Below are 21,955 nucleotides of genomic sequence, written 5' to 3'. Positions count from 1 at the left end.
CAAGCCATTAAATTCCTTTCCATTACATGATTTTGAGCCCAACCATTTATACTTGATTATAACATGAATTGTATTTGGCCAATCTGCTTTCCAGAAAGGCATCTGACTCTTGAGTACATGGAGAATCTACTATTTTTCTTGGAAGCTTTTTCTACTGATAATTGTCATTCTCATTGTTAAAAATATGTGCTTCAGTTCAGCTAGGAATTTACTGGTGTGTTACCAAAAGAACTCATATTATGCCTCTCTCTGATAGATCACAGAGCGTCTACTTACCCTTCTGTATATAATGATACTTATAGACTATAATCAAACTTTTCAATAAACAAAAGAAACTGAGCTCTTCAGGTCTCCCATTTTAAGGCACTTCTTCCAGCCGTAAAATAATTTCTCTGTACCCTGCCCAGTTTATCAACATGTTTGTAGTATGCATTCAGTGTTCCAGTTTTAGTCTTCTCACTGTCATAAACATGCCAAGTGCTGCATACTCTACTGCAATCTAACAGCAACTGCATTTCTAGAGGATTGCTTGTTTCGTTACTTTATGTATTACCAACACATAATAAACCCCCAGAAGTAGCCAATACTTGTGATATTATCAGTGGCACATCCTGACCATCTGAGTAAAACCTCCTTTTCCCAGACAGAGGCATAAAGACAAGATGCAAAAGTCTGATTATATCTTAACTTCATTAACTTGTGTCAACTAGGAAATATCTGGAAATAAACTCAAGTAAGGTAGATCACTGGTCTTTCATCTGTCATTTTTGTGTTTGAGAACAGCTACAAAACATCATGCCTCTCTGAACTTATTCTCATTCATCGCTAGAACTCACCATCCTTCCCCTCAAACAACTGCATACAGCTGACTTAAAAATTAGGTCCTGTAACTCCTCCAGCTTCTTTAGAGGGTGTCTTACCCTTAATCCATCTCCAACTCAAATTCCTTAAAGAACTGAACCCAAGAAAAAATTACATGCACAATCATCTGCTAAACTGTTTGAACTTCCCTCACTGATCTACTAAACAGATCTTTGAGTTAGTTTGGGGAAGATTCAAAAAACGAAAACAAATTGTCTACCAAGTAGAAAAACAATCCTTACCAATCCAGCCCCAAAAGCACTGGTTGCACAGCAGATGCCCAAATTCTACCTTAAAGACCAGGCTAGGAGAAGGGAACTATGAATGTCAATGTGAAAATTTGGCTAAAGCCAAAGGGACAGAACTCCTATGATCTGCCCTAATGAGCACTTAGATGATATACAATCTTTTCTCCTCCATTTCTAAACTGATTTACTTTAGTATACTTCAACAGTAACTTTAAGTCATAATTTAGTCACTTCTTACACTCAGTTTTTGAGAACTTCAACACAAGCACCTACTTGAATTTCAAGTGGTTTCTTAGAGAACTAATACATCTTATGGTCAAACAGTTTTTGGATATGCAGTATTGAAACTGTCCAATAATTATCAATATTAGTGAGTGCACTCTACTGAATTTGAGTTCAGCATGTGAAAACAGAAAAATTCATATAGCTATGCTGTCTTCTTTTCCAATCACTAACATCAACATACTTCTTTGGAGGACTAGTTGAGCAGTCATCCTCTGGTTATTTATTAACATTCCATCTAGTTAAGCTTCTTCCCCTTTGACATTGGCAGGTCATTATGCACACAGTTATAATTCTAACCCATAAATCTGAGTATAGGTATCTCAAATAACTTTGACACTTAGAAAATTTGTAGGTAGAAGGGAAACAAAAGGGACAAATAATGTAAAACAAGTTCTAAAGAATACTTCCTGTTCTTTTTACATAGGCCTGAAATTAAAACTACTTTCAAGTACAGACAAGAGTTGTGGGCAAGCAAGACTTCAKATGATCCACAGAGAACAATTAAAAAAAAAAAAGCCATAAATACCCTAGTTACACAGCAAAGTTATACCTTCTCACATAATTAAGTTGCTAGATTCATTGCCACAGGGGGCAATGCAAAACAAATATAAATAGGTTAAAAAGGAAAAAAGACAACTAAGCTATTCATAGAGCATAGGTCCATCAGTGACCATTAAACATGACTGTCTAGATTATTTCTCCAGTTCACAAAATCTTTAAACTTCTGATTGCCAGAGCTGGCTGAAGGGAAGGATGATGCTTTACTTGCCCTCTTTCTTGTATTCTTTCACTAGGCTACTGACTATTAGTAGAGGCAAGATATTGAACAGGATGAGCTTCTAGACTGCCTCTTCTCTTCCGACTTCATATTAAATCACTCAACATTTTCCTGCATATACAGGTTTGTGTGCATGGCAGTAATAAAATCCAGTCAAGGGCACTTCAGTACAACAAGCTTGCAGTTATTTTGAGATGCAAATGAATTCTTCACTTAAAAATTTTTTTTTTTTTATTTACGCTAGTGAAGAAACACAGATAAATGGCCTCCAGTCACCTCATTTAGTACTTGTATGCACTGCTTAGGGTGCAGACAACTATTTCCCAGCAGCTCCTTTATCTAACTGACAAATATAACCAGCAGACTGTGATCAGCATTTTTATCAAACATAGGATCCTTGGGTATTTTCTTATGTGCTGCATATGGATGAAATAGCATAATGCTCTTATCTCAATGTTTGCTAGAATGAATTTAATATAATCTATACATACCAAAACAACCAATTTATTTTTAATAAATAAAGATTTTTTTTAAATAGCTGTCTGTCCTCATAGGCTTTCTTTGAAGTGACCGTATTCCAAAAAGTATACCAGATCACACTGTGTTATCAAAATATTTTTAAAATTCAATTTGCTTTTCAAGGGAAACTGAAAGTTCAAAAATGACTTGAATAAAGGCAGAAAATAGTTGTATGCAAATTAAATGAGGAATATTTGTAGGCATATCCATGTACTCTTAAAATTACCTTCACTGAATTATATTGTACATATAGATTATTGTTAAGATTTTTTTAAGAGCTCACACATGCCTTTCACACAGCAGGAATAGCCAGTAGCAAAAACTGATCTAAAGATGGTCTAAAAACTAGAATGTGTGAACGTGTCAATATAAGTAATGTTTAATGGTGCAAAACATATAAGCTTTGCAAAGTCTGAAGTTAATAAATGGGTCATAAACTAACTCTAAGCATAAAGAATGAAGAAAAAATGGGTTTAACAACAGCTAAATTTGCAACAAGATACACCTCTCCAGGCACCTAAAATCTTGGAAGAATTTAAATTTAAATGAAAAATCTCCATGTCCTCCTTTCTACTTTCATATTGCTAACTATGGTATCAAATACTATCACAGTCTTCCATAGCAGATTCCAAAACAATACCTCGTCTACAAAGAATGCACTACTGAACTACAAAATTGCATACTAATTAAGCACATGTATACATTTACATAAACTTTAATCAATTGCTCATTCACAAATGCTCAGCACACATTCATTTGTGTTGCTAACATGTATTTGAGATTTTATTCCACCTTAATACTATGTATGTGAAATCACTTTATTTTGATTGCCAGTACGTTTTATGGCCAGGCATGTGCCTCATGGTTTTCTTGTGATCATTTAAGAGGTCATGAACCTCTCTCAGTTCATTTCCAATTAGAAGCCTGTATCTGTTCAGGGCACCTAAAACTGAAACGAGGGCAGGATGGATGGTAACCTCAAATACAAACTAAGAATGGCATTTTGAATATTTAGTGATAATTCTGAGTTACTGTTTTTCTTGTCTTTGGGTATATGTGCATTATAAACAATACTCCTCCTGATCGCAGGGGAAGATGAAGATTATTAGCCTCATTACCAAAATGATTTTTATTGATCCTGTAAGCTTGGCTGTTGCTATAATACCTAAATGAAAGAAGGACTGCTTGCTTGAAAAGAATTAATTGATCCTAAAAACTGCTCTGTGCATGTGAAGTACAAAGAGCATGCTTATTGTGAATTCAGAACGCAAGTCTCTGGTGGGAAATGAAGAGGACAGAGGAAGAAAAAGGAAGAATGGCAGTGAGATGCACTCTATCATCCACTTACACATTCTTTAGAAGAGACAGTTTGACCCAGAGAATAATCAACTAATGACAGGAAAAAAGAGAGAGACATAAAAGGATGGTCATGTCAAAGTAACAGAGCACTGGAAATTCTCATAACATTAAACAACAACTATCTAAACTAACAGTAAGATTTCAGAAAGGGCATCTTGAAAAATCATCTTGGAGATGTATTTTGGTGAAGTTTCAGTCTCAGCAGGTCTCTGTAAGAGCTGTGGAGGAATACAGCTAAACATGCATGGAGATCACTTATTTATTCTGAAAAAGGTGTAGAGATAGATGCTGCAGATATCACAAGAATGAAATTGATGTATCAGCACAAAAAGTTTCCTTAACTTTGCAAAATTCTAACACCGTTCAAAGATAGAAAGTGAAACAACTACACCAGTGGGTGTCAAGCAGAGGTTGCTATTAAAACTCAAAAGGCTAGAATTGTTTCAGATCCAGAAAAGAGTGCAGTACTAACACCTCCCGAGGGTCATGACTATGTCGGGCTTGTCAGTCCAATTACCGTTTCATTTAAATAAACAAGCCTTCCTGGTGGCTATATACCTGCTTTTCAGCGGCAGCGCTGCAAGTCGTGTAGAGCGGCCGCTGTCCGTGGTGCTTAGGCACCCCGCGCCGGGCAGGCAGGCAGGCAGGCAGGCAGGCGCCTTGCCGCCGGGGGGTGCCTGGCCGTGGTGCTGCACGAGCAAGCCCGGGCCCGTGGAAAGAGGCGGCTGCAGCGCACCGCTGAGCCCGGCCCTGCCACGCGGGCAGTCCAGAGCCACGGCACCCGTCGTAGCTTGTTCTCCTAACACTGTCAAATGTGCCAAAGGAACGAAGGAAAAGATATAACAGACTGACTCAGCTGGCAGGAAGGACAAATCACCAATTGCATCATTCATGAAAAGTCTTTAAAGGAATCTCCTAGAGTTAGAGGCAGTCAAGAGTCCCCCCAAAATCACTTTTTTTCCATGTGCAAAAGTAGGAAAAAGTTATATTATTAAATCAAAACTTTGGAATATATCAGGCTTGACAGCATGTTAGTTGGTATGATTTCTTAGCTCACAATAGATTTTCTGGTCCCAAACAAAGAAACAYCACAATAAGCCAAAAGTTGTAGTATTGTCTTGGAATGTGAACAAGGGTACTTCATATTCTTGAGTTCCCATAACATAAGCAAGGACCCCAATCACAAAGCTACATACCCATCCTCTTTTTCTCTTTTGCACTTCTATGGTTCTCTAAATGGTACCAACACATCCATCCCTAAAAATCAAGGTACTGCTCATGGTATTATTTGCTGTCTGAATGTCTCCCTTCCTTTAAAAGTTTCTTGTGATACGGTATGTCCAATATCTACCTCTTTCAATCCCTTTGCACACACACTTATGGCGCTCAAACGTACAGCTACAGCAAGATGATAAATCAGCTTCCACAATGATTCCTCTCAACTGTTCCATATTCTACTGTGGAGTTTTGGAGGGGATAGAATGTCCCTCTCCTCAAATAAGAAAGCTGCATTTGGCAACAAAAGCGTAACAGCTTGATATCTGATGCCAAAGAGAATCTGACAAATATACTTTATACTGAAAATATCAAAACCCATAAAAGACTAACAAATTTTGTATATTTCATGGGCTGCTGAAAGAATCTGGGCTTGTTTGGATGTAATGTGTTCAAAGTTTTTCCAGATACATGCACCATCTCCTTGGGTAGAAGCTGAGAGTGCAGTAACCTCACTGTTCCTTCTTGCTTCCGGAGACTATCCCTAGATCTGATTTCAGAACTGTGGCCTACGGGACAACACTACTGGTGAAGGAAACCTCATTTTTCTGAGAATGTGAGACCTGCTATAAGGTTAATGGGATGATAGATAGACAGAGACACAAATATATTTCTACAACACTAATGTGACTTAAACAGCATGTGATACACTGTCTGAAGTCATCCAGGCCAGCTGCACCTGCATTTCAAAAGTGATGAACTCTGAATGGGATTCAGTTCCTTTCCGGGCTTATTTTCTGGAGGACAAGAAGAGGGAGCTGACCTGACACCAAGTAGGGAATATACAGTAATTTTGAGAAATGAATAATGAAAAATGTTTCTCCTTTCCAAATAGCACTGGTTCAGGCTGGGAGAAGGGACTGGAGACTGGGGCCAATCTTGGTAGCTCTACCAGTATCACCTGAGGTGATCGAAAATTCCAGGAAATACCCTGGACCTTTTCTTATCTGCCAGGGATTCCGATACAAAGGCTGAAATACTTTATTTCCTGTTGATTCATATCAACTGCCCTGAGAGAAATGATATTTGTGTCTTCCTTCAGAATTTACCCTGTTTGGGTTTGGGATGCTTTTTAAGTAAGTGGTATCTTTTGTCACAGGTACAGATGACAAATTTACTGTCTGAAATATCAGTGACGAGGCAACCAGGGCAAATGCTGAGCCCATCAGTGTCAAGAATCACAGGTTTTCGGTGCCCCAATTCCAGATGTAATTGACTCTCTCAAAATAAAAGACATCAGTACTGAACCCACTATTGTTAGTGCTCATACTGTTCTTCTCACCTTCTTTTAGTGCCCAATTTTGGAACATGCCTTTATGCTTAAAAGGACACTGACCAGTGTCAGTGGTGAGTTTATCAGTTTTAAGTAGTAGTGACCTGTGCTGATTCCTCTCTTGGGGCATGAGCTGAATAAAACAGCATTTTACAAGTCCTACAGGAAAAGCACTTGTCCACAGAATGCCTGTACATGTTTTTACATCTCTCTAGACTAGACAAAAAGATTTCTTTAAAAAATTTGTCAACACACAGTAGGTGCAGATCAGACCACTTCTTACTTTCTGCCTCATTGCCAAAGGTGTTAAGAGAGAACTAAGCAGATTTAATGCCTATTCCACTCTACGGCCTCACAGGGGAACACATTCAACACAAGTTATATGCACAGTGAATAGAAAGAGCAGAAGCCCTTGAAATGTGCACCCTTACAATGAATTCAGGCTGATATGCTGAAGAAGAACAGTCACCAGTGAAGTTTACATTAGAACAACAGAACTGGTCTAATTTGTTACAGCAAAAAAATCTGTAACTTCCATTCTGTCAAAGTATATTTGATAACAGTGGCTCCCACATACCAATTAAACACCTCACTTCACTGAAGGTGAGAGCTGTTYGTTGCTTTTGTACACTTGGTTGGAACAGAAGTCATTACTTACATAACAGCCGCTATAAAATTGATGATGATTTAGCAAATATAGCATGAAAATGATAAAAATGAGAATAAAAATATTATTGTGTACACCTACGTACCTATAGTAAAGACAAACAAAGATTTAAGAACAGTATAATTTTCTTCTAGTAGCATCAGTTTATGATCTTGAAAAAATTTTGTGCTGCGCAGAAGAGAAATTATCAAGTTACTTGTATATAGCAAGATCTTATAACAAACTTTTGTGAGYATAAAATCATGCTTTGATATTTCAGTATTTCCCAAGTACTTTTACTTCCAATTTTTCCTTACTCAAGTCCTGAAATATATCATAATTTATTGCTTCCACTGAATAAGGAAAAGGAAAAAATGTGCTTTTGAATGACATAAGTAATGCAGAAAATGGGAAACATTCTTGTGGGAAACTGTGTCTGTTGTATAAATAAAATATATACAGATATAAATATAATATGTAATACTCATTCCAAACCATAGTCACCTCTTAAGAAATAAACACTCGAGTCAAAGCAGGGTAACTGACTGGCAGTGCACTTCTGGAATTTGTCAGGAGTGTTTGTCAGACTGACAGTAATATTAACCACAATCCATTTCAGTTTCTTTGGTTTATCATCATGTGACTGATGTTCAAAATAATGCCATAAGAAGCTGCTTAAATAAAGTGTTGATTTAACCTATACACTGCAATTCCTTAAATCTGTACTAACTGTGGACTTCTAGTTAATATACTAACAAACCTGTTACTCATACTTGTCACATTATGTAACTTTAACTTACAACTTCTAGAAAACTCTTTATTATTAATCTTTTAGGTACCAAAAAAGAGTAAAAATATTGACATAACATCCTTTCTGCCGGACCGAAATAGCTGTTAGTCCCAAATTATGACTCTTAAAACCATGTAAAATGTAAGTGAAATATCTTTAAACATTTTTTAAATCTTTAACAATCCAAAAGCATAGACATGCTAGAATACACGATTAGCACTTATTTTGAAGCATTATCCCCAAAGATGATGGTACAACAACAACAAAAAATCACAATATACATATTCAAACATTCTCAGAACTGGTTACTATAAAGTTATTGCTGGTTAATGTTTTCAAACAATATTTGCCATGAATTCATCATCTGACACAGTTTAACATTTAAACTGCATAGAGTTCATATTGCTAGAAATGCCTAAACAGCAACCAAAACCTGAACTACTCTATCTGAGACAGATGTGGCATAAAGACTTTCACTGTGCATATGGGAAGGACTGGCATTCATCCAGAACAGTAGCTACATTTTAGGAGATAAAGATGCACTGTCTGATCAACAACAGATAACCATAGATAACAGAAGGGAAAATGCATATTAAATATACATATATGTATATATATTCACTATGCTCTAACAATAGGGTAACTGTCAACTGATCACCAGTTAAAGATAACTAGCTCCCAAGTATATCACGTTATAGGCTTAGATAATATGAATGAAACTCCATTTATGCATAATACAGTCTGATTGTCATCTAGTACTGTAATATTTATGTACTAATTTTTAAGTTTTCAAACATACAATTGAGACAGTTAAGTATGCGTATAGATACAGCCTGAGTGGTGTCCATTTGGCTTTCCTCTCCCAGCAATACCAGTGGAAAGATTCCCTCAGAACTTAAAGTACACTTAGCAATCCTCAAAGACTACCTTCATCAGCACAGAGATCCATATCAGTTGCTGTTAATATACAACTGCATAGCAAAAGAGCAAAGGCAGTTTTGCTATCCAACTTCTTAATGGAGGCAAGAGTGGTGCCTACCCTAAAGTGAGGAAAGACTGTTTTACACTGCACTTAGTTCTATTGCAGGGTGGCAAGAAGGAAGGCAGACTGGGACTACAGAGCAGGCTGCGTTGACTAATTCACAAATTAAAATACAATTAAAAGGAGATCCCTCAAAAGTATAGTAGCTAGAAAATCCTTTTATGACTTGAATTATTTTTAGCAATGACATACAATATTTTTAGAAGTTTCATTTAATAAAAATTAATTGAAATGGAAATTGCAAAAATCACATCACAATCAAGTAAAGTTATTCGTGATAATACCTATAATTTATGTACTAATTCGAGCTACACAGAGCTGATGCTATTCTTTAATTTTTCAATTTTCAATTCAAATGCAATTCAGTCAATCACCAGTTCCTCTCTGTAAGAGTTTGCATGAAAAGTAATATTAATTGAACAACTCAGTCATATGAAGGAGACTGATCACATTTGAGGAGTTTCTCTTAAGACCCAGTGCTTAATGGCTCTTTAAAATTGTTTTAGAATATTATATATATTTGTACACACACACACACACACACATTCACATATATACATATATGCAAAATTATATAAACAGAGTCTATATATATGTATATGAATGCAGTACATTTTTCAAAGTTACAATACTAAAGCTGTAGTCAAAAAATTATTTTTCTGGAAAATTTCAAATAGACCTATATTTACCTTAAAAACTGTGAACTGAAAGTAAGAGTTTTTTAGAACTTGTCTTGATTCTTTTTTGATTTTTTTTTTGCTATCAAATTACCAATCTGCAGGGAAGACAAGTTTAAAAAAACCCCAAGTTTTAATTAAAATATTTCCTTCATCTTTTCCACTAATTAACTATTTTCCCTTGCTCCATGTCCCAGTCATTTCCCATAATAGCTAGCTTTAGGAGAGCATGATGTGAAATATCACACAGGGTAACCTTAGAAAAATATCCTGCTTGTCAATCAGTGCACCTACTGCTTGTAGAGAAATAAGAGATGCCTTTACTTTGTAGAATGAAGCATTCCTTACTTGTACCCCCTTTTTCCTTACATAGAGAAAAGAATTAAAACACAAATACACTAGCTGGAAGGAACTTTCTCTCAGCCTAAAATCAATGAACTTAGATGCTGACACACTTCAGATGCATCTTTGAGTTTTTTCTTTCATATTCGTATTTGGAATTTTATAAGATTTTGTCACTGTTAAAAATGCTGTTAATTCTCAGATGTTATGAAAAGATTTTAAAATGTAAGTATAAGGAAGCTAAAATTAGCAAATAACAGAGGTAGATGCTATAAAACCCTTCAGTGGTTACTTCTTACTGAGCTTCTAGAAACAACTTCCAAGCAGCCCACATATTCTGCAATTTAAATGATACCTAACTATCACCATGAAAGCAAAAATACCAACAAAGCTTTCTATAAGCATTAACTAAGCCTTTTTTGATATAGCAAATAAATAAACAAGAAGGATCTTCTTGAGTGAAGAGAAAAAATTGGCGTTGAAATTTACCTAAATCTCAAGAGGATACCCAACAAAGCGATGCACCAATTTGTTTAAATTATACTTTGACTTGGTGCTTTAAAACAAAGTTGTACAGAAAGCTAGCTTTGGATAATTAACTGTCATAAGAAAATTAAACAGAGGGTGTGGAACTATACTGATAGGAAAGGAAGCAGGTGAAAATTATGTTGAAAAAAACAGGGAGATGGAAAAACTTGAAAGAGAATAATCACATTCTACAAAGCTTTAAATAAGCTGTTTAATATTACATTTGTATATATTCATTTGGGAAAGAATATTAAAAAAACAAGACTTGTCTGTGAGGAAGGAAAAAGTTGTTTGGGAAAGGTGCAAGAAACTGACAGCGTCTGTCTGACAAAAGACAACTGCATTGCTTAAGCATACCTAAAGGGGATACAGAGAGGAAGAAAGAAAATAGTGTTTCTGCTTATGAGAATAAGTACTTAAAATATAATGGTATCACAGGCTTTGCTACTAAAAAAAAAGCAGCGTTTGCATCAGAAACACAGGAAATTATTTGGCTCATTTTTAGTCTTTAGTGGCCTTGGCATTCCTAACTTTCTTAAAATTTGAAATTAAATGCAACTCTCATGCTTCAACTGAGAGCACTGTCCATTAAAACTCTGCAAATTGAAACAATCAGAAGCAATAAGCACATATCAATAATTCATTTTCCCATTAAAATCTGTGCTCTATTACCAGTATATGCATATAGAAACAAAACACTGTTAATGGTTGTGCATTTTATGTTATTAAGGTATCAAATACAGCAGAAGACATGAGCAAGACTGAAAAACAGTGCAATGATTACTAAAGAGAGAAAAGGCACATCTGATGACAAATACCTTTGACAAATCCCTGAAGTTGCTAGGAAGTGTGAGATCCAACTCCTCTGATTCATAGTTAGTGATAACCCAAGGGAAGACAGGGTACTGATTTAAATCATTGTAAGTACGACCTGATGAACAACAAAAGTAATACTTGAGTTAAAGGAGTTAAATTTAACTAAAATACCAATTTCTAAAGATACTGCTATATAATTGTACAAGCTCCTCAAAAGGAATGCAATTTCTTTTAGATCTTTTCTCATTTCAATGTTCCACTTTGCTTTATTAAAAAGGATAAGAAAAAAGTTTGTAAACTGCTAGTATTCTGTTTAAAACATTGCAGCCCATTTCACTTCAATGGTAAACTCTCTTGCATGCTATAAAAGTGACAGTTAAATCCCTTCATTTTCTATGCACTTCTTCTGTCCTTGTGTCAGTCTTCTTTGTTTCTCTAAAGTGAACCACTTTAAAAAATGGAAGAGTCCAATGACTTTTGTTGATACTAAAAATTAAAGAAGTATTTTTTACAGACTGCATCAAATCAAATATTTGAAAGCAGTATGAAGTAGCTCGGGATTTTAGATTCAGAGATTTTACAAGTAAAAACCATTTAATCTAGAGAATTCACTTGCAAGAGGAATTCTTCCTTGATCATTGACCATCTCTGGATATGCCAAAATTTACCAGAGTAGAGAATCTGCACAAAAGTGTTCTGGTTTCAGGTTCATATGTGTATCTGTAAGCTGGAAATAATATCCTCCTTCCAGCAGATATCTGATTAGAAGAGTCTCCCTTATCTCATACATACATACAGGTGTTACACATACCTTGGTTTATTATTTTAAAATGCATAATTTTAACCTGGATCCTGTCTCTTTCTATGATAAAATAGCAGAAGGTGGTTCACTCAGATCACCTCCTACCAATGCTTTCTCACATTTTGCCTAGTCTCATCTTAAAAGTCTCAAGGGACAGGGTTATACTTCTTCCCTGGGGAGATGATTTCACAACTCAATCTATTAGGTTGTCAGAAAATCTTTTCTAATACTAAGTTTTTCTTTTGCTAGCTTTCTTGCACCATATTTTTTTCCATTCTGGTTTATACACTTTTTAAATTATGGTATAGTTAGATCCTTTCTTTCCCTGATCAGTGGGTTATGTTACACATAGCTCTTATTGTACCTTCAGGATTAAGGCTTTTTACCTGACACTCTGATGCCTTTATTTATTTCAAATTGATAGCGATCAAGATAGCCTTTTAACTCCCCATCATGGGCAACTCAACTTTCCCTCAGTCCATGTTCTTTTCTTTCCTTTTAACCTCAAATACCAAGTAGCTAAGAAATCACTTTATTATTTCAATAATACAATAAGGCTGAAATGGATCATTCACTAGAGGCACAGAAAATGTCATGATCTTGCTTCATTCCATTTGGGCAGTAAGCAGGCAATCAGATCTACTTCTAGTTTTATAAAATCTGCCAGCATCCTGGCATTTCCAACTTAATGACTGAATACAGAAACTAGCAAAACTGACCATTTGTGTAAAATGCAGTTAGTGTGAGTGGAGGCATTTGTTCTATGAATCATGTTAGCGTGAGCCAAGTCTGAAACGAAATTAGTGGACCTTTCAACATTGTCCATGCTATAGAAAAGAGCTGAAAATTGAAAATTTTATAAGTTGTTCCAAGGAAAAAAAATGTTGGAAAATAAGACAGGTTACAAGACCTAACAATTAGCCTGCATTTACTAACCTGAACTCAAATCGGATGGAAGTCTAGTGGGCCAGATGGGTTAAATGAAATGCAGCTAAGCAGCTGCAGGATGAGGGGGCAGGACAATCATACTGGGGAATGAATCAGGATTTGGGAACGGACGAACGGTGTCCTGACACAGCAGTGGTGGTGATCCAGGCATTATACTCTTTCCCCAGGTCAACTATCTATCCCATAACAATGGTATTTATTGCTTCCAGGAATATCTTGCTCCCCAAGTGAGCCTTCCCACTGGGTCCCAGCACTGCTGAGACTTGATGAGGGTAAGTTACTCTGTTGTATCAAAGGTATTTAGACAGGAAAATACTTACGAATATCAAAATTTCAAACACTAAGGATAAAGAGGTTACTATTTCTGAGATTCTCCTAAATAGTAGACAGTCTATCTAGATCCTGTTCTCCCACAACAGTCAAGATATTCTGACTTTTGAGCTACATTTTTAAGTGCAGTTCAATACAGCATTTTGTTCTGCATATCACTTTATACATACACATTTATTCTTACATAAACATAAAAATAATTATGAATAAAGTGCATTTAAGAGGATTTTGTGAAGTTCTTCAGAAGAAAATTTGACATAGGAAAAGTTATTTGTTCAAAGGACAAAATCTAGAAATGCCCTGGTCTGTTGAGGCTGTGCCAACATCAACCAAATTAGTAATTTGTGTTACCTGCTATAGTGTTTAGAAACATCAAATATTCGAAGTTGGAAATTTCTCGGTGCTGCCAACGCTGGGTCATATTGGAAGCTTTGAAAATCTGTCGTGGGCTAGCCAAAGAAATGCGCCTGAAAAACAACAATAAACATAGGGGAAGGATAATTGGAAAATCTGATGGATCCACTTTATTACCTACCTGAATTTTTTGTGGCAGTTGTACACATTCTTTTTACTAGTTCTTTGCTAGATTTCTCCAGAGATCAAATTGTTATTTTGGACAGTTGAAGTTCATTTTTCAAGCTTTATAATCTAATGAGAGCAAAAGACTCAAAACATCTGACAACTGGATATGCCAAGATCTGAATACTTTAGCGCTTTCAAACAGAAACCTTTACAGCTGTGCAAATTCAGCTGTTCTGTGAAGGATTAATGTATTACAGAAACATGTTACTAGTGATTTAGAGAGATGGTGGATCATTAAATAAGAAAATTACCCGGCTTAAAATTTCACCTTAGAATAAAGCCATCTTTTAGAAGGGTTTTTTTTTTTATCTCTCAAGAACAAATGAAAACAATGATAAAATGATAGAACTTTTATTATGAAGTCCATCCTCTTGAGATTTAAATTCTGGGCAGTGTTGGGGAGTTAGTCATAAATAACTCAACTAAACTTTTAAAGTTTGAGGCCAGATTGCCTGATGTTTGTGAAAAAAGAATACAGAGTCATTCCTTAGAGTGATAAATCAAGTAGAGAAAAGATTATCATAAAATTCCCAAGACTATTTTGTTCATAATGAAAACATCTGTAAATACCAGCAACACATCATTTAGGGAAAAAAATCTATCTATCTATATATTTTAGTTAACAAATCTTTACAGGTACTGGTAAACAATTAAAGAAAACAGTAATAGTAGCTGAAGAATTTTTTATTTTGGTAAACTGCATTAAATTTTTTAAAAGACTATCAATATAAATGGATGTGACATTTTGAACAAATACGTATATACTTTTATGTAAATTTAAACATTTATACATTAGATTTGCTTCTGTAAACAGAAATCCTGACATTCCTATAGAGTGACTAGAGTAGCAATCAGCAATTCAGGAGAATTTTTTTTTGGACATCATAAAAAAATGCAAACTACAAAACACAACAGAAAACACCCCAAAATACTTTAATGGCATTTCTAATTATTCATAAGCACAGAAAACTCATGCTATAGTAATAAGAATTTAAAGAAACAGCAATCAACACATTCTTTAAACACTGCTGTTTCTTTTAAAAAATTAAAAATGGATCTACTTAAAAATAGTTCATCCCTCATTAAAATCCAAGAGATATTCAATCCAACTACAGACAGGGGACACCTCCCAGACTTTCATTTCCATCAGCCTCAGTGAGCACTAGACTGCGCTGCTGTGTTTCATCCAGAACATGCCTGGTAATTAATGACTAATCTTCTCCTAAAAAGATGAAGCAAAGTGAACTATATTCTTCAGTTTTTGGATGCAAACACACAGCCTGAAACTGTAACACTAATTTTTCACTTACCCTAAGAAAAAATTGAACCCTGTCCTCCAGAGTGAAAAGACAAACACACCAAACCAATCTGTCACACACTCCTCTGTTACTATTGTTCTACACATGACTATAATTTCCTCCTGATGAGAAACAGTCATTTTCATCTAGGTTTAGATACAATAAAGGATTCAAGGATGTTACAGTCAAGCTAATATAATTGAAAACTGCCATAAAAGCTAATCAGTCTGACAACCAGACTCTTAAATTTCAGTAATTTGGCACACATAAAGAAACTGGTTTTCCTTAAGCAGGGTAAGTGATTGAGCATCATTGCCAAAAAGAAGCTACATTCCCCCGTAATAGACAGAAATCACAAACCCTCAAATCCCCAAATTTCTATTATACAAATATATTGCAAAAGCATGCAGAACTGATGGGCTGAGCATGTGCGTGTTTTGTAAACCAGTATGTGTAAATGATTTAAACCTTGTAGGTCGGTTTGATGAACAAAGTCTTAGAACTCAGAGGTAAAATGAGTTGAAATCATAAAATACCTGGTCTGGGGTAGTCCAAAGCTGGTACCAATGCCAACTGGCGGTAGACAGTTAACCACTTTCTTTACTGTTGCTTGGTCAGGGAAGTTGAACATGACAGCCACTGCGAACACAAGAGTTGAAACATGACATGTTTTACTTTTTTTTTTGGCTTTTTGGCTTTTTGGCCCAATAAAGCTTATCTCCAACAGATAAAACAGATATATTTCCTTCAGATTACTATAAAAATCTTTTTTATATAATTTCCAGAACTGCTTTAGGTTACCACCAAGTGGAATTTCAATGGAAGTTACCACTTTTACAAAGCTTACAAGGCCTACAGTTGTTTTTGTATTTGAACAGAATTTAAAGCTTTATGTATATATTGGGATATCTAGAACTAAGCCAGAAAAAAAAGCATAGTTTATATATTAAATGCATCACACATTTGCTAGGAACTTATTTTCCAGTTATTTTCAAGTTATATTTATTCTTCAAAGTATGACCTTCATATTTCATCTGAAACATTGAATGACACTTATAAAATGAACCTAAAAATCTAAATAACATAACCAAATTATGATATCACCAGTGGACATTTATGACTTCATGGAGTATGACCTGACTCTCCAAAATAGGAAAGTGTTTCAACAAATGATTAATATACTGTTGGAGGACAAGCATTTTCAGATATGAACAACAATGCTCTGCAAGATCTGTGTCTGAATCCTCACCAACCATGTTGAAGACAAAAATAACAAATATCCTTATCATTTTTTGACTAACATACTAACTGCCTAAAATATATGTTATCCTAGGAAACATTTACTGGTTTAAGGACAACATTTAACCTCATTACCAAAAAAATATTTTAGATTTAAAAAGCATCATCTTAAGACCTGCTTTATTTGATGTCTTTATAAAGTTTTAAAACTTGTTTTTCAAAATTTCATTATCAGTACAAAAACACTAAAAGTGCTTAGAGAGTCCCAGTTTAAGTTGCAAAGAATTCAAGGAATCTGGTTTAAAACAAAATTTAGGAGGGGAAAATAGCAGAACAAAATTCTCCAAAGCCTCAATTTACTGTATCTTGAGTGACTTGTCAGACTACAAGTACGTGTTCAAAAAAGGAAGTGAAGAGACAGGATGATGAAGAAAAATCCTGCTTAAACAGGATAAGTCCACATTTATTTCTTACAGTTGCACTAGGGACTAACTGAAAACAGAGCTTCTCTATTTATATACAGAGGCAGATTGTTCCATTTTAGAGATATCTGAGAACTGCAGGTTATTGCATAACTGTCTACCTTTGAAAATATTAGAACAATATCACTAGAAATAAAGCATGAAGCTATACCAATCGTTGGTCTAATCTGGTACTGCAGTTCTTATAGTCTTTTGTTCTTAGTGTTTATAACTAACAACTGTTAACCTTCCAAAGAGATTTAAAAAAACCCTTTAAACATAACAGATCAGAGGTAGGTATGCCTTTAGCAAGAGCTTTCAGAGGATGCCAAATAAACACGCCGATATAAACAGAAGTAAGGCATTGCTAATTCCCAGTTATCATGTTTGAACATAATACTTCTCCCTGAAAAATGATGAAATGGAAACAAATAAATTTATAATACAAAAATATACTGAACTTAAATATTGAGACACTTAATCCAAGCCCTTTTATCCATAACAAAAAGGAGCGACTAAATAGCCAGAGACCACACGTCCCCAAACCAACACTTGCCACTCCTTTAAACTCACAGTACCTCTATTTGCCATGAAGATCTCTAATGCTGTATTTTGCAAAAGATAACGTCGTGAAAAGACAGATCGAATCTCTGAAAAGAGCCATTTTCCATGGAGTCCTTCTGTATATGCTAGAATCTAATAAAAGAGAAAAAGAGAGAGAAAAAAGATAATATTTTTTAAATATGTTGTCAGTACAGGTAACATCTTGTGAAAGAGAAACTGTGTTTGATCCACGAACAAGGATTTGGCCAATTATCTACAAATCCAGCAGCGAATTTAAAATAAACTCAAATTCATGCTATGAACCTGTAACAGATTTTTCCAAGTCTTAAACTCAATCATTCATGTCAAACCCCTTTAAAATTTTGTTTCTTTAAAGACAAGTGTGTATTTTCCATAACCAAGGGAGTCTCAGAAACATTATGAAGTGTTCAGCACTTCAGCAAAATATAAAAATGTATTTTTGAAATGTATTACTAGTGCCATTAGATGTATCTGCACTCACTTTAGAGTTGTAATAATAGGACTGTAACAAATAAACAAGAAAAAAAGTCCTTAAAATGTTCCTTACGTTTATCGTTAAGGCAACATTCATTAATTCTGGAAGTATAAAGGTTGGCTGTATAAGAGGTTAAATATCACTTTGTCAGCTAAGGTTAAACACAAACTTGCAAATGAACTCAGCATAATCTCTCTATGGAGTAAGCGGTTGTCAAAGTAACTTGTTACAATTCCTGTCATCCCATCTGACAGACACAGATGCTTAGTCTGCTTTCACAATTCAAATTAATCCCATTTTTAGTCCACAGGCACTTTGTTTCTTTGTTTCTTTTTTTTCTTTTCATTTCAAAGCTTAATTATGTAAGTGTTAAGGGACAACAAGACTGGACGTTTCTGTGCCTCACATTAGCAAAACATAGGCAAAGGAAAAAAACGCCAAGATTTGTCAATTTTAACATACACAAATACATTTAACATAAACACATTACAGAAAAGGAGATTCAAATATAATCCTAGTTAACATCACTGTTATTACAATTTCACTGAAGTAATATATTGTGTTAAAAAAACAAAAAAGGAATTTCCAGCTTTTAACATAACCAAGACTGTTAATGAACCCAATTACTTGGTTTTAGGTATTAAAGAAAGGAGGATTTTGCCTCACATGTGGCAAAGAGAAGGAAAAATGAACTTTCTGATGCAAAATTCTTGCAATGTGATGAAAGGAATAAACATTGCTTATAGTTACTAATCAATTTTGAAACTGGGGAACTGCCAGACTTGGGCCATGATGGCACCTTCTGTACCACATCCATAACCCAGCCAGGCTAACYGGCAGATTTGTATAAGTCTGTGGTGCTACCAAGAACCACTGCGGTTTGCTTTTGTCACATGCACAGAAATATCCTTTAAAGAGCACATGATAAAAGAGGTACCAAAGGCGTCCAAGCCGCGATGCTCAAGTACAAAAATCTCCTAGCACCTTTGCTGGTATTCATCCACGTTACACTCTTAAAACTGGCGCGTGTAATTTCAGTGAATATCTTTTAAGGTGGGGAGGGTGGTTATGACCTGCGCATTTCTGCAGTAACAGTGAAAACACAACAGACTGATGACCACTATGAACCTTCCCATTTCTAACTCAAGCACCTATTACATGCGAGTAAAACCAGCAAGCTGAAATAATTCAGTATTATTTTTGCCCTGCAAGACTAGCGTTTTGCGTGACAACGCACCTATCGCTCAAACCCTGCAAACGGCCACATCCTTGCCATATACATCTTTTTCAAAATTGGACGGAAGAGCACCAACTTGCAAATAGCACAGCTCGTTCACGCCTTGCTTGATAAAATTATTGAATCCAGTGTAACAGGATTTACAGTAGGAGCTTGAGCTGAACCCCAAAAAGGTGAGCAGCCACCTCTCCAACAATTCGTGAGAGTGTTCGTTAACACAAGTTACGAGGAGGGGAAGCAGCTGAGGCCTGGCTGCGCAAGGCCCTCATTGCCAGCCGCAATGGGGTCAGCCTGCTCGGCAGCTTCACTTCAAAGTCTCTGGAGTTCAATTAAAACTGGATTAGGTGGGAGCGGGCCTTCTTGGGGGCAGCCTGTGCAGTACGGCACGGTGCTGCGCGCACTGACAGCGCCCAAGCCAGAGGCCTAGCCTGCCAGTGAACCAGTTGCCATGGCAACGGCATCATTACCATTGCACTTACCGCACCGAGCAGAGATGCCAGATACAGAGCACAAACACGCTTCTCCCAGTGCGTGTGACTACRCAGTCCCGATCAAATTCAAATCCAGCTTTGCCTTCCTTGTCAAATGCCCAATCTGATTAATAAAAGCGACTATTGGCAGAAATGGACTAATATTTTTAAATTAAATTCAGAATTTTTATTCTGGTAAAGGGATTTTTCTGCCAGTCTTACTGCTTCTGATATTCTCAGCTTCAGAATTACAACTTTCAAAACCTACGTTTGCATTTGCCTGCTTTCATCCCTAAGYCTCACACTACGCAACCCTGTTTAAGGATTTAAGAACAGCCAGCTTATTCATCCTATCCATGATATGCTGAGTTTTAAAAACAACTCCCATTCATTTCTGTGGTTTGTCTCCACTAGTAATAGTTTGGGCATGAATTGTGAAACGCTGCTGTACAATCTAATCTAATCGGCACAAATAGTACCACCTTCCCCACAAGAAAAGGGCTACAGAACTTCAGTTCATTCAGCACATAATACTGAAATTTAATCTACTGCACATTGCATTTATTTCAAAAGATATTGCACCCCACAGGAGGAAGAATAACATAGAGTCCAACATTTCAAACAGATTGCTTAAGATAAACAAATGAGACCACCGGAAGCTTCCATTGTTCCAAAAACCTTGTTACACAAACTGCTACGAGACTAGACTTTGGGAACACCAGGTTAAACAATGGCACGACAATACTATTAAAAATATAAATTTACGTTCACCTTTGTGTACAGCCCCTACTTGAGCTGAAACCACAGAGATGAAGGCCCCAGACATGGAGCACGCCCTCGGAGCCGTGCCGAAGCCCCGATGCCGCCCGAGTGGAAGCTGCTCGCCAAGAAGCCGGCAAGCAGGGAACAGGCGGCTCCGGTCTCCACTTCCAGGCACTTCTGAAATCAGAGCTGCAGGAAACCCCATGTAGCAAAGCCCTGATCACCAATTAAGACGGTACCTAGACAAGCCATGTCTTCACAATTCGTAGCTGTATATCAGCAGATTTCCCAACATTAAAATGGCTATTCTGCCACCTTACAGTTTTAAAGGCACATGGCCCAGCCCAGCTTTTCTTCAAAATCCTGCTTCAGTGTTGATCATAACCCATGTCTGTTGCTGTTATAAAGATTATATGCAATAGTTAAAAGATAACATCACTGCAGCTGTCTCCTGAAATAGAGAAGTAGTATTTTACTGAAGACTAAATGAAAATTTTGCTTTACATTTTAGGCAAACCAATCAGCTATTGTATATTTTAGTTTAGAGAAAAGTACTATTGATCTTGGAAATGTGAATAGGCTAGGAGTAATTAAGTCTGCAAATGGGTTATAGAACTGAAACAGTAATTGAATAATTATATTCCTTTAATGTGCCAGGCAATTTAAGTGCCATGAGTAAAATAAAAACTAAATAGCTTATTTAAAAAGCTGATGCCTATTTGTGTATTTCACAATAGTTTTTCTTGAAATCTACTCTTAAAAAAGTTACATACATTCACGCAGACAAAAAAAAAAAAATGCATTTAATTTGCATTTAAGTTTGATTGCAATTGAGAGAGAACCTACATAAATACATTCTTCTAGTAGCATTCTTTGTATTTCTGGGTCATTTTTGTAGAGGAGACAAAATAACAACATTCAGAGTTCTAAAAATCTGGTACATGATTCACTAGGAACCTGGATCTCCATGGTTATCTCAGCCATGCAATTATATTCCTCATCTTCAGATTTTACTGTCCAGGTACCATGCAGTTTCTAGCTCCAGGATTCACAGTGAAAAGGTCTTCAGCTACTCCTTGCTTAAACATGTCCAAATACAACCAAATTAATAGGAAAAAGACAGATTAAAAATAATCAAAAAAAAAAAATCCAAATGCTCTTTAAAAAAATCACAGCGCTTATTAGTTTATTTTGGATTTCTCAGTAACACACTACCAGAACAGTAGAGAACAGCAAACAAGGTGTTTATTTTACATATCAATTATTTATACAAACAGCCACTGAAATCCACACTCAAATAGTAGTAGTCCCCCATCCAGTCCCTCCT

At 35.9% G+C, this 21,955-nt stretch overlaps 1 protein-coding gene across 1 annotated transcript in view; it reads right to left on the bottom strand.

The window, feature by feature from the left end:
* LOC112976363 (lipopolysaccharide-responsive and beige-like anchor protein) overlaps window positions 1-21,955 on the bottom strand; it is a gene marked incomplete at its 5' end in the record, with an annotated part of 360,077 nt that overhangs the window by 120,909 nt on the left and 217,213 nt on the right. Inside the window, 4 exons of the mRNA XM_026087491.1 lie at window positions 11,442-11,554; window positions 13,871-13,986; window positions 15,936-16,038; window positions 17,678-17,795. Coding sequence (XP_025943276.1) covers window positions 11,442-11,554; window positions 13,871-13,986; window positions 15,936-16,038; window positions 17,678-17,795 — 450 coding nt within the window. The remainder of the gene's footprint in view (window positions 1-11,441; window positions 11,555-13,870; window positions 13,987-15,935; window positions 16,039-17,677; window positions 17,796-21,955) is intronic.

This window comes from Apteryx rowi, unplaced genomic scaffold (assembly GCF_003343035.1).
Source record: "Apteryx rowi isolate R43461 unplaced genomic scaffold, aptRow1 scaffold_72, whole genome shotgun sequence".
NCBI classification, from domain to species: Eukaryota; Metazoa; Chordata; class Aves; order Apterygiformes; family Apterygidae; genus Apteryx; species Apteryx rowi.
The sequence above is the reverse complement of the archived record's forward strand: the minus strand, read 5'-3'. Positions and strand labels throughout refer to the sequence as shown.